This window comes from Zosterops lateralis (assembly GCF_965231275.1).
Source record: "Zosterops lateralis genome assembly, chromosome: Z".
NCBI classification, from domain to species: Eukaryota; Metazoa; Chordata; class Aves; order Passeriformes; family Zosteropidae; genus Zosterops; species Zosterops lateralis.
Genome location: NC_139800.1, coordinates 79,542,572 through 79,555,790, shown reverse-complemented (window position 1 = coordinate 79,555,790; position 13,219 = coordinate 79,542,572). Strand labels below are relative to the sequence as shown.

General features: G+C 42.4%; 1 protein-coding gene across 1 annotated transcript; it reads left to right on the top strand.

Moving 5' to 3' along the window:
• Window positions 1–3,303: 3,303 nt before the first annotated feature.
• Window positions 3,304–11,941, top strand: PABIR2 (PABIR family member 2). The gene is made up of 10 exons (XM_083882880.1): window positions 3,304–3,434; window positions 3,754–3,832; window positions 5,155–5,211; window positions 5,605–5,648; window positions 5,729–5,783; window positions 6,008–6,109; window positions 7,355–7,443; window positions 7,883–7,947; window positions 10,208–10,304; window positions 11,362–11,941. Exons 1-10 carry the CDS (start codon window positions 3,319–3,321, stop codon window positions 11,510–11,512), a joined length of 855 nt encoding a protein of 284 aa, XP_083739006.1. The 5' UTR covers window positions 3,304–3,318; the 3' UTR covers window positions 11,513–11,941.
• The last annotated feature ends 1,278 nt before the right edge of the window (window positions 11,942–13,219 follow it).

The following is a 13,219-nucleotide window of genomic DNA, read 5'->3' as shown; positions in this document are numbered from 1 at the left end:
GCCCCGAGCCCAAACAGAGCCGTGCTGGAAACGCCAGGGGATGGGGCAGTGCAGGCCTGGGCGGCCCCAGGGGGAGAAGATAAAACCAGGCTGCGTTGCGGCCCTGGTTTGTGTCTAGAGCGGGTTGGGAGGTCAATGCCACACGGGCTGGTGGACGGTGCTGAGGCTCCCGGCTCTTGGGGAGAAGTGGGGAGTCTGGTTTGCCTTAACAGGGCAAAGAGATCTTGGAAGAGATCTTAAAAGCTATTTTGATCCATCCCCCTGCCATTGGGTAGGGGCATCTTCCACTATCCCAGGTTGCTCCCAGCCCCATCCAGCCCAGCCTTGGGCACTTGCACTGCTGGGGCAGCCACAGCTTCCCTGGGCAACCTGTCGCAGGGCCTCACCACCATCACAGGGGAGAATTTCTTCCTAATATCCAATCTAAACCCACCCGCTTTTGATTTGAAGCCAATCCCCTTTGTCCTGTTAATCCAGGCCCTTGCAAATAGTCTCTCTCCATCTTTCTTTTAAATTTCTTTCAGGTACCAGAAGGCCACATTAGGTCACCCCGAAGCTTCTCTTTTCCAGTTTTGACAATCCCAGTTTGTCTCAGCCTTTCCTCATAAGAGAGGTGCTTCTTCTCTTCATCTGTTCATAGTGAGAGCTTCAGGCAGTCTTCAGGAACAGAAATAATGAGAAAAAGTGATTATGAAGCACTAAAACATTTTTTCATGGGCTCCATGCTTACTAATTTATCTAAGGCTGATGGCATTTTGTGACTATGGCTGACTTCATTTTACTCACAGGGGCATTTCCCTGGAAGTATTAAATATCCCCCCCTTCATCACCTACTTCATGCCCACCAGTCCCTCTGTATCACTGTACTCACCTATCTCATTTTATCAGTCTCTGTTGCCCCTTGTGAATATCCATCCTCTACCTGTATCCTCCCAAGGCTCTGTTTTACATGTTCTCTCCTTTCTTCATCAATCCCTCTTGCCATGGTGCTGTTTATCTAACTGAACAACTTGTAATTTCCTTGTTTCCATCATTCTGTTCCACAGCACGAACTCTCCCAGAGGCACCTCCCTTTACCTCATTACCCTCCCCAGCCCTTTGGAGGGTCACCCTGACAGTCCCCTCTTTCCTTTGTACATAAATTCCCATTAAAGTTCTCTTGGCTACAGTAAATCCTGGTCAGACAGTAGGATGATGTGCCTGGCACTGGAAAATTTGAGGACATGGAGAGGATGTTTTTGAGCTCTCAGACACATTTTGGATATTGTTGGCTTTTTCCTTAACAATATCCTGGTACATGGCACTTGAAACTGTTTGCTGCCCTTAGTGGCAAGGACATAATATAATAACTCCACAATAAAAATAAATAGCAAAATCCACATAGTTCAGTGCTGTAGTCAGATCCTGTGGGTGGCTTTCCTATTAAGAGAACCAGCATATTTCTGAAATTTCTGTTCAGAGCTAGAAGTTTTGCTCAGAACTTCCAGCTGAATTGCTTTTAGGCAATTCTGGCCATGGAAAATGAAGGTATGGAAGCTGTTCCAAGCTGTGAAATGCTTGTGCTGAAGCACCAGACAAAGAGAATGGTACAGGTCCTGTAAAAGTGCCACATTGCTTTTAGAGAATGGCAGCAGTGGTGACTAACAGTATATTCCTTTTGCAGCTGCAGGTCCTAATTTTCCAGTGATTCAGACTGGGCATAATTATTAGAAATTGAGCAAAATTATTTAGATATTTATGTTCTCAGTCTTTGCAGGAGATGGCAATTCTGTATCACCTCACAGAAGGGTGTCATTTCCAGCTGTGATAGGCCATAGTGTGAGGGGCACAGGGCTGTGAAAGGTGCTTCTCCTCTGCAGTAATACAAGATAAGGATTTTTTCTCTTTTTTTTTTTTTTTTTTTTTTTTTCAATATAAATACATATTGAAAAAATCCTGTAAATATTTTAAATGTAATCTTATGAGTCTTTTAACTCAACTCCATGCATCTTTGTGCATGTCAGCCCAAAGGTCTTCTCCAATAGTACCATTTCAGTGGAAGAAATGTAAGTATCAACAACAGTTGATGAGACACAGAGTCACCAAACATAGAAAAATGGAATATGCTCAAGTCAGTCTTCATTAACAAAAAATGCAAGGAGGTATCATAATTAATATTACGGTACAGAAACAAGAATTCCAATTAGTTATCTAGAAGCACCCATCTTCAATCATTTTAAAATAAGGGAATAATTAATCTAGACGTGTTCCCAACTAAGGTAGTTGAAATGTTGAAAAATCCTAACTTTTCTATCTTAAGAGTTTCAACACCTAGCACTGTGGCAAAAGAACTGTTTTATCCCAAGAGAAAATGAGGACCATTTTAAATTTAGTGTTCGGAAAGACCCCGAAGCTCCCTGCATGTAAGAGACAAATATGCATGATGCAACCTATTGCAGAAAAATACTGCAAAGCAAGCACAAACTTTGATGCTTTGATCACCTGGAGTGGGTTTGCCCAGGCCAGTCTCAAACCTGAATACAGTCAAGAATTAGGATCACATTTCCTAATGAATTTTATGCCAGATTGCTGAAACCTGAGCAGACTTTCATTGCAATCAAAGCCCTGGAAAGTGCTTCAGCAGCTAGGGAAGGCTGGGGAGAACACTGGGAAAGCCTGAGGGACTTAGGTGGGAGAGGACCAAACCTTGAAGGAGGTTGTTAAACCTTCTCGCACCAAGACGGGAAAAAGGCTCCTGGTTTGTGGCCGGGGTGGGACTCGCAGGCCGCGCCCCCGGCCCCGGCCCCGGCCCCGCCCCCTCGGCGCGCGCGTCCTAGCGACCGTTGCGGCGTTTCAAACACACACACGCTCCTCCCACAGCCAATCAGCGCGCTCAGCGCCCCCGGGGGCTGTCGGGAGCTCTCCCGCTGCTAAAGCAGTGCCGGGGTGGGGAGCCACCGCGCATGCGCCTTGCCGGGCGGGGAGGCACCGCCTGCGCCCCGGTCCCCGCGCATGCGCAGTACGCGGCGGCGGCGGGCGCGGAGCGCGGTCGGCACCGAGGGAAGCGCCGGGAGCGGCGGGAGCGGTCCCTCCGCCACCGCGGGCAGCGGCACCGCCACCGGCCGCTGGAGCAATTATTGGCTGTCCCCGGGCCGCCCCCGGGATGCGGCGCTGCTGCGGCCGCCCCCCTCGCCGGGCCCGGCGCGCCCCCGGGCTGAGCCCGCGGCGCCGCCCGCGGGGCCTGTAGGGCCGGGGCAGCGGCGGCCCGAGGAGCCGCGGCGGCCGCCGGCAGTGGATGGGCGCCGCGGCGGGGCGGGGGGAGCCGGAGCCGCCGCCGCGATGGCTCAGGAGAAGATGGAGCTGGACCTGGAGCTGCCGCCGGGGAGCGCCGCGGGCCCGGGCGAGGGCGGCGGCCTGAGGCGGTCCAACAGCGCCCCGCTCATCCACGGGCTCAGGTGAGGGGCCCGGCCCGGCCCGGCTCGGCTCGGCTCGTCCAGACCCGGGGTCCCCTCTGCCCGCCGACCTCGGCAGGCCCGGCGCTCCCTCCGCGGCCTGGGCATCGTGTCCCTCGGCCTGGGCATCCCGTCCCTTTGCTCGCGGGCCTGCGCCGCCCAGGCCCCCCTTGTTCCCCCTCTGCTCACGCAGGATGCTCGCCGCTATCCCACCAGTGCTCCTGCTCGAGTAAAATCATGTTTTCAGCGCTGCAGAGCTTTAAGTAAAGCGCGCCCCCAAAGAGCCGCCGTTCACAAAACTTTTGTTTTCTCCCCCCTGCAGTGACAACTCCCAGGTGTTTCAGCCTTACGTGTTGCGGACTCGCAGGAACAGCACAACAGTTATGAGCCGTCATGGAATGGTGAGGAATCTCGAGCATGTCGTGTTTACACACAACGAGGGGTAATTGGAGTAGAGAAATGAAGTTAAACTTGATTTGTGTTTGCACTAAGTATCCTAGCAAGCTTCTAGGCTGCAGAATAAGCATTTTTTTTCACCTCTAACTGCAACCTGTAATGAAATAATACTGGTATGTTGACAGTGTGTCCCCAAGAAGACAAGAATAGTTGACATTGTGTGTGACTCCCCATATTAAGTCCAGTTTTAAAGTTAACTTAAGCCTGACTGTGTTAAAAGAGTAAGATTCTTTCAGAATTAAAAGTCTTGAAAGGGTGTTTTACTTTGTTGTGAAAATGGAAGAGGGAGAGTCACACTTTTTTGGCCTGTTTGACATAGTGCTCTTTTATGGCAAAGGCAGAGCACTAGAGTGCAGAAAATCACTGAAGTAAGAGGAATTTATTTGTTGCTCTCTGTGTAAGCCTGGTAGTGTACAATAATGCAGCTATTTAACTTTTCAAAGGTGTTGCATTTCTTTTTTTTTTTTCTGCTCTCTCCTTGTCATGTGGGGGATTTATGTGCTCCTTCCACTGAAATTTTTCTGTCTTGTCTGAGGGTAGTGAAGATTAAATATTGCTTTTCTCAAAACCTTGAAGTCCTGACGTAAGCTTCCTCTATGTCTTCTGTTCAGGAAAGGTGACAGGGATTTTTAATTCAAAGTCTTCTGTTGTGAGATTTCTTAAGAATCCAGAATTTTGGAGCTGATCAACAAGGTGTGACATTGGACACATGGCCATCCTTAGTGGGAACTATTGACCCATTTCTATGTGGTGTTGGAGTTCCACAGGAGTCAGATGCATAAAGTTGCACACAACTGAAAAATTGCAGAAGTTCAGCTTCAGGGAGTATTGTTCAAGACTGAGATTTCTCCTTTACAGTAGCCAGCTGGTTGTGTAAGGTGCCGTCCAGGAGTGTGTCATATCCTGGGCAGTGGGGGATTTTGTAACAATCACAGTTTCATTTGTAGTATCTCCTTTGTCTAAGTGGCATCTGTAGCTATTCGTGTACTTGAGATGCTGAGCAGTATCTGCCTGCAAGTCAGATCCGTGCCACTTGCTGAGTGAAACGAGGAATTTGTGAGTGATAGAACAAGTCTTTTCTTGCGGAGGTCAGTGCTTGCTTTTTTGTAACATTGTTTGAGTCATCCACATGTAGTTGTGCAGCTCTACACATTCTCAGGGAGTTTTCTGTTTTTGAACTCCCTAAGAATGTAGTTGACAGTAAATAGTGTGTATGCAAGCAGTTGTGTGTGATTTAATCATTGTGGCTGTCACTCTTTTTCCCCAGTTCTTGTCATCATCTCCTATTCGTATTCCTAGCAGCCGACTTCATCAGATCAGAAGGGTAAGTGGAGTTTTTATCTGTGTGTTCAGTTACAGAATGAAAAGTACTGTAGGATATTGAAGTACTTGCACAGTGGGGGTTTCTTTTTATTTTTTCTATTTTTTTCTATTGAATTTTTCAAGAACTAAAGAAAACAGAATATTTCTTAAGACTAAATTTCAACAGGGAAGTGGCCTTGCAAGGCTGATTGTTGTGTTTAAGCTACCTTGCATTTTTGAAGTATTTGATTTCAGAGAAGCAGTGAGCTGCGCTGGTGGCTGTCCTGTCTTTCTGTAGTAGTTCTGCTGTTCATATTTCAATCCTGATGGCAAATAAGGGAATCATGAGTATTATTTGAATCACCTGTGGTGAATCAAATGTTACAGGGAAACTTACAACATTTATCTCTTGCAGGAGGAAGGAGTGGATTTAATGAACAGAGAAGCAGCACATGAAAGGTGAGTGTTACTGAAAGAAGGTGATAAAATAGCCAGAGTTATCCTCTTTGTAGGTACTGATGGGGTTTTTTGTATTCTAGGGAAGTGCAGACAGCAATGCAGATAAGCCAGTCATGGGAGGAAAGCTTGAGCCTGGTAATCTTTTTATAGATGTTTCCTATTTAATTCTACTTTTACACTGAAATGACAAATTTAAGGGAAAGAGAGGAATTAACTGTGAAAATAATTTAGAAGAATTTAAGCTCATCTGCTTTAGATACTTTGTGCATTTGACCCAATGACTTTCCATCAGAAGGTTGTGCCTTGGATTTCAGGGTGATGTCCTTGCCAGTGTTAAGTCTGAAACTTTGTATTCACAGAGCGACAATGACTTGGACAAGTCTGAGAAGTCTTTTTCCCCAAAGAGAATAGACTTCATTCCAGTTTCACCTGCACCTTCACCTACAAGAGGAATAGGAAAGGTAGGATAAGTGAAATACCAAACTGAGACAATATTTCAGAATTCTAGACCAAGCTGAACTGTCAAGACGTGTAACTTCACAATTTTTCCATAATTTAAAAGAGCCCTGAACAAGACAACAAAACAAGCACTAAAAAAGCCAAATCCATATGTTGTTGATTTCTTAGAATCCAATGGCTGCCATCTGGGGGCCTGCAGAGTTTAAGGATGTTTCCAGTTACTGCTGTTTGTGCAGTGTTCAGGTGGGCTGGGGTTCTGATTCTAGGGAAGCTGGAAGAGGTCATGAAAATAGTCATGGACAGGATCTCCAGGTGCAGAAATGGGGGGATTTTGGGGAAGGAGGACCAAAATTGACTGCAAATCTGCGTGGTGAGAGATGAAAATGTGTCCATCAGTTATGGAAAGGAAGGCACCAATGCACTCTGAAGGAGGAGTTGGATGTGCTGAACTTGTGCTGAAAAGTGGTGACAGATGCCAGAGAAAGAGATGGATGTTAGATAAACTGCTTTTCCAGTGAGGACTGGAAAACTGGAATGTAGCACAGAGAAACTGGCACCTGGGTTTAAAGATGGGCTGCTTGACCTTGTTTGTGCCCTCCTGTGTGATTCTGCTTTTGCACAGAAAAAGGAGCAGTCTGTGGGCTCCTGCCAGATTGGTGCATGTAACAGCCACCTGGAGTGCTGGCTAAAGCTGTTCCTGGGAAAACACTGGTGCTGTACCTTTGGAATTCTGAATGTAAAGCACCAGCAGATAAATTGACAGAAAGATTTATGTATTGAGTTAGAAGCATTCATGGGCTAAGATCAAATTAGCTGCAGAATCACAGAGCTAAATGTCCTGTTTTAGTCTGGAATATTGTCAGTTTTTCTGGAAGTATTTTGAGTAAACTTAACTGTTTAACAAGCTCCTTGATAGACGTAAGTCCTGAGTACTGTGCTACTGTTTCTAAATGTAACAAAGAACAGAAACAATTCTCTTATATAGAGAACAGTGTCTATTTCAATTTTACTTCTCTTGTGGGTTTCAATTTTAGCTTAATCTGAGCAGAATTCCATGGGCCTGTATGTTTTTGTAAGTTAAATTCTAATACCTGTAAGATTGTTTGATAATCTGTGTCATCTGTTGCTATGTTTTCTTTAAGAATAAAAAGGGAATAGAAGAAGGGATGTTTGTTTTGGAGGGTGGAGTGTAACATGTGAGTATTTTGAGGGAGATTCTGAACTATCTTCATTTGAACTTCTTGCAGCAATGTTTTTCACCATCATTGCAAATGTTTGTGAGCAGCAATGGATTACCTCCAAGCCCTATTCCCAGTCCAACAAGGCGGTTCTGCAAGTAAGTGATCAGTGTCTGTTGTGCTAACATTGGCATTTAAGCCAAAGATTAATTAAAGTTGATGTTAGGGCATTAAAAGAGACTTGAGTTTTACACCTGCTGAAGCACTGCCACATAAAAATGCTCTGAAAGTTCAGCTTTTACCAATGGCAGCTCTATGTGTGTGTGCTCTTAGAGAGCTTGTGTCAGCTTTAAACTAGAATTGGTAACTTGAGGGGAAGTTCTCAGGTTTTTCAAATTAACTTTGTCAGCAGATTAGTTTTATATCAAAAAATAAATCAAATACAGGCAGCCTGTATGTGTTATCTGTGTATTTAGATTCCACAAGAATTCCAGTTGTGCAGGAGTAGTTTTGAAGAATGCTTCATGTGTTGTGCTAGTGTTGTTTTGATGCAAATTGGAATCTTTACAGGCCTGACTCTCAGTATCCTCTCTTCAGCAGGAGGAGTCAAAGTCCAATCAACTGTATCAGGCCCAGTGTTCTTGGCCCTATTAAAAGAAAAGGTATGTGTATTTACCCTACCAGATGTTTTACCACGGGTGTAGTTTTCTAGCTGGATCCATTTTTTGTTATTCTGTAAATGCAATGCACTTGTATCCACAGTGAATTGGAATTTGCCAGGCATAACTCAAAAATACAATGTAAAGTAGCTAGTCTAAAACACAGGAATAAAATACTTTAAAAACATCTACTGCTTGACAGAGGCAAACTTCATTATACATCAGATTAAATGTCAGAGCTTACAAATGTTCATAACATTCCTACAAGTACCACTGAACAGTGCACACCCTTCAGATCATCTCAGGAATGTTGCTTATCATGCAGTATCTTCTAAACTTAGTACTGAATGTTTGTTTTCACTCTGAAAGTTCAGAAGGTGAGTGTTTAGAGAAATTGAAAAGATCAGTGCCCTTTCCTCCTGAAGGAGGGAAAATGCATTCTTTCCTGGAACTGTTCCATGTTAGAGGTTTACAAGTAACATCTCCAAACAAATCTCCACAGTAGAACTGAAAGAATGGGATGCTCTTAGAGTGTGCCTTTAGCTGTGCTTATCCTTTCTGCCTTTTTTTTTTTTTTTTTTTTTTTTTAACTTAGGCATTCTTAACTGCACCAAAAACATCCTTTTATTGTACAGGGCTTACATTTAGGCTTTGAGAAAATTTGCTGTTTGTTGTTTGGCTTTTTTTTTTTTTTAGTCCTGCTTGTCCTGTCAGATAAAGAGCATTGTCTGACTGATATTGATTTGACAGAGGAGAGAGACAAGTTTTCTCATAGATGTCACTTCTCCCTTGGCTTTTATTTTCTGTCAATTTTAAAGACACTAAAATTGAGCAGAAGTTTATTAAGCTGAATGATGAATAAGGAGTAAATATCCACAGTTACACTTTACACAAATTGTAAAAGCAGTGCAGGTAGAGAGAGAGGCCTTTCCTCACCAAATCTACATCCTCCCATGGAGCATCTTTTACCAAGTGGAGATACGAGTTTTCCTTTTCTTACTTGAAATATCAAGGAATTTTCAAAATGCTGCCTAATTTTGAAACATCAAATCCATTTAAATGAACTTACTTTCTCTTCCTGTTTTTTTCTGAATTTTAGCAGTAGATTTATAGTAGGAGAAGGAAAGCCATGAACTGAAGAACTTTTCACTGCCATAGGGAATTAATACTGGTGGACTCTGCAATGTGTTGTAGCAGTGCAGATTTGTCTCTCTGAAATGTAAGGGGCTAAAGTGTTATCTAAGTTGGTGTTTTGTTCATTTTTCTGCAAGACCAAGTATTATATAAATGTGTTTTTCCCATTCTGCTTCTAGAACCAGTTATTCCTTGCCTTAAGACAGGAATGTATCCCTGTGGGTTGAAGGAAATGAAAATTTTGGAAGTTACCAGTCTTCTATAAAATGCAGCAGTGTGATTCTATTGCAGAATGTATAGGCTGGTTTCTATAATGCTTAACCTCTCTCAGGTTTTCAAACTGACTCTGCAAAGTGTAGGTAAAAAGCCAGAAAAATTATTACCATTTCATGATTTTTTTCCCCCCCAAGTAAGAATGAAAATATACCGTAGGTGAGAGGGTTTTTTTTAATTTTCAAGTTCATGCTATTTTCAAATATCTGTTGTAGAGCAGCTATTAGTGAACCAGCTCATTCTCACAGCAGATTATACTACACAGATTACATGAATTCTCCCCATCATATTTAATCTCTTAATGTCTGTAGATGGTTACAGGTACAGAGACAGTCTGATCCACGATGAGTAAGTGGAAATGCTTCCACGTGACAGATTTATTCCATTCAGCTTTCCTGTAAAAGTGTACCCATGCATTAGAATTTCTTGTACAGGGGAGGGTGAAGCTGAACCCAGCTGCCATTCTTATTTTCATAATCACCATTTCAAACTTCATATTTTGATTTATGTCAGTTACCCCATCTCATCTGTTACTTCAAACTAAGTCATGATCATTAATTTGCTTTAGATTATTTTGTCTGATAGCAGTACAAGAAGGAAGTTTCATGTCTTTGAGATCATTGTAGCCCTTCAGATACTGCTGAAGTTTTAGCTAAGGATGGGCTGGATGGTCTAACAACAGCTATCATCAAATTAATGTCTTAGCCAGGTGCTTGGTTGGGTGAATTAGAGCACTTGTGTTACAAATGGAACCTTGGAGTGTTGTAGGTTAAACCTTTATCTTATAACAGACAAGTATTAAATGGATATTTCAGAGGCTCAAGTGAGTTTTGATTATTTACACTGTTTTCCTTAGGTGAAATGGAGTCTGAAAGTCAGCCAAAGAGACTTTTCCAAGGAACAACCAACATGCTTTCTCCAGATGTTACACATCTGACAGATCTCAGTTCATGGTAAAATATTTCGTGTGCCCTGAAATGCCAAAACAGGGAATGTGCATTTATCACAAGCTTTCTAGTTTGTTTTTTTTTTTTTCCGAGAAAAAAAATACTTTGTGTGTGTCTTGCAGATGGGTATTAATGGGAGCTGTCCTGTGGTGGTGTCCTGTGGCAATGGTCCTTTGCCTTTGATCAATTCTTCCTGAGCAGGCTCTAGCCTAGATTTTGTGTTTCAAAGCTTTTACACTGAATATAATTGTTACAAAATCTCTGCTGATTCATAAGCAAAGTTACTTTGCTTCATCATTACAATATGTTGTAGGCAGTGGTCATACAGTGTCTGTGGCACTTTGCTGAATATTTACAAAACGTGTGTGAGTACTTAATTGTTCTTGTCCCTAAGTTCATGATTTTTAGAGATATCTTTTTTTATCACAATCTTTATTACGATCATAAAATACCAAGGTCTTTTTGTGTTGAGTCAGATACTAAGTATTCAAAAATATCAACTGTCATTACTATAATTTCAGTTTACCTACAGACTTGAAACTATTTAGATGGTTTTTTCCATGTTGCTTTCCCCTAAATTGCAAAAGCATCTATTTATGCGCCCTCTGGGATCTTGTATCTAGACTTCAAATCCAAACACAGGAATTCTGTGAGGAAAAATAGGTCTCAGTCCTGCTTTGAGTAGTGCCGTGTTAAAGAGCATACCAGCTAATTAAAGACATCTTTGCTGCATTGCTGATTAATTAATTCTTCTTCCTTTACTATAAGTTTTTTAAGGTTTTGTACTTATTTGTTGTCACCTCCTTTCTACATCTGATTAAAATCAACTTCATAATTTGTTCTGCATGTTAAAAAACCCAATAATTCTGCTCCTCATTCCCGTGAGGAGCATGAATCTCTCTAACATGCTACAGAAAACAAGGAGTTTTCAGGGCTGCCAGTCTTGCAGTAAAGACTGAGTGGTAGTATAGGTCTCCTACAAATCCTGTCCAAGGGGGAAGCTCGTCAGCTTTGCTCAGAGCCTCGTGCCCCTGCACTAAAGGACCTTCTTCCCTTTCCCCAGCCTGTCCTCTGATATTCTGGATGGGAGCAGCAGCAGTGTTGGCTCTTCCTCTGATTCCCTGACTAAAGGCAGCATCACCACAGAGTCTCCAGTGACCTGCTCCAACTCCTGCTCCTCGTTCATTCTGATGGATGACTTCTCACCCAAGTGACTTTACCGAGTCCTGAGTCAGTGTCTGGCTGTGCTGTCCCCTTCCTGTACACTCGTACAGAGAAATGAACTCTGATCCTTGAAACATTCATATGAGGTTTATTAAAAGGAAGAATTGTTGTTACTGTAATCCTTGGCTACTTTCCAGTGATTTTTTTTTTTAATTTATCCATTTAATGGACATTGTAGACCATATTAATGTCTGGTTTTGCGAATTTTTAATTTTTTTTAAACAAGATGTCTGCTGATATTATACTAACTCTTGCTTTCAGGAACTTGCAAACACTTTTTGATTCCAGGAATAGGTATCTACCTATTAGTGTTGCAATTTTTAGGAATGTACTTCTATCATTATCATGGTCATTATGTCTAGGGAAATAACTTGGTTTGGAAGGATTTGAAAATACTAATTTATTCTCTGGCACTTCTACTATTGAGTAAAATTATTCCTGCTTTTTTTTTTTTTTAAGTCACTAGCCTCAGATTCCTTTATAGAAGGGAGAAAAAAATATTTTATTTTCTTAGTGCTGCTAGCCGTTTTTTTAAATTCATTTACAGAAGACCACATTGGGTGTGGAAATCTCACTCTATTACATTAAACTAAAAACCCCACAGTAAAATAACTAATGACTGTCACTTTTGCCATCAGTGAAGAAATAATAATACTCTGCAAACATGATTAAATTAGCTGCATAGTTCTCTTCCCAGAACATTTGTCCTAGAGATTGTCTGAAACAAGGTCATTATTCAGCAAGATTTGGCCAGGAAAAATTTAATCCACACCTCGACCGAAGACATACAGTGCAGATAACTAAGTTATTTAAACTACTGTGTAGGAGAACCATGTATGGCACCATCGATGTCTCCTGTGGCATTGAGGTCATAAGTATTTTTGTGCCTTAGGGGACATTGTTACAAAATTATGGAATGTAAACCAAGAGGGGTGGGTGGGGAAAGTCCTTTGTGTACAGCTTGTTTATAGAGTGCTTACCCGAGTCTGTCGGCGGTGCTGCTTCCCTCCGTGTTCCTTTCCGAGGTGTGCAGGTGCTGGGGGCAGCCACGGGGAGACCCTTTGCAGCTGCTCTCCGGGCAGAGTTTGTCCCTTTGTTGGTCATGAGCAGAGCAAACAGCTCAGCAGATGTTCTATTCCTAAGGAAAGGCTTTGGATTGGACACGAGCTCTGCAAATTGCTTGGTGAAGGAGTTCTCTCTGAGCTCTGAGTAGTCTTGATACAGTACCTTAGTCAGTCTGAGGTAGGAACAGATATTTTACTTTTTAAAGACTAAAACGGGGCAAAATAAATCCGTTTGTAATCTACTGTGTTATGCTATTTATTATTTATAACTCTGTAAAAAGTCTGTGGTGATGAATTATAGTATTTTTTTATGATTGAATAAGTTTTTTATGTTCAGTAATTGCTGGCTGGTTTGTATTTAATACGCAACATTGTCTGCCAGAATCATAAGCTTCCATTTTTGAATGTTTGTAACATAAATGCTTTTGTTACCTAAAAGTACAACTTGTGATCTTTCTGAAAGAAAATAGCACTGAATTTAAAATAAGGTTATGTGCTTTAGATGTGAGCACAATCTCTGGCAATATTGTCTGGCTAAAAGGGGAGGGGGAGAACCGTAGTTTTTTCTGTTCTGAAGAAGCCGTTGGGTATCCAGAAGACGTGTACATACCAGATTATTTTTAAAAGTGTTTC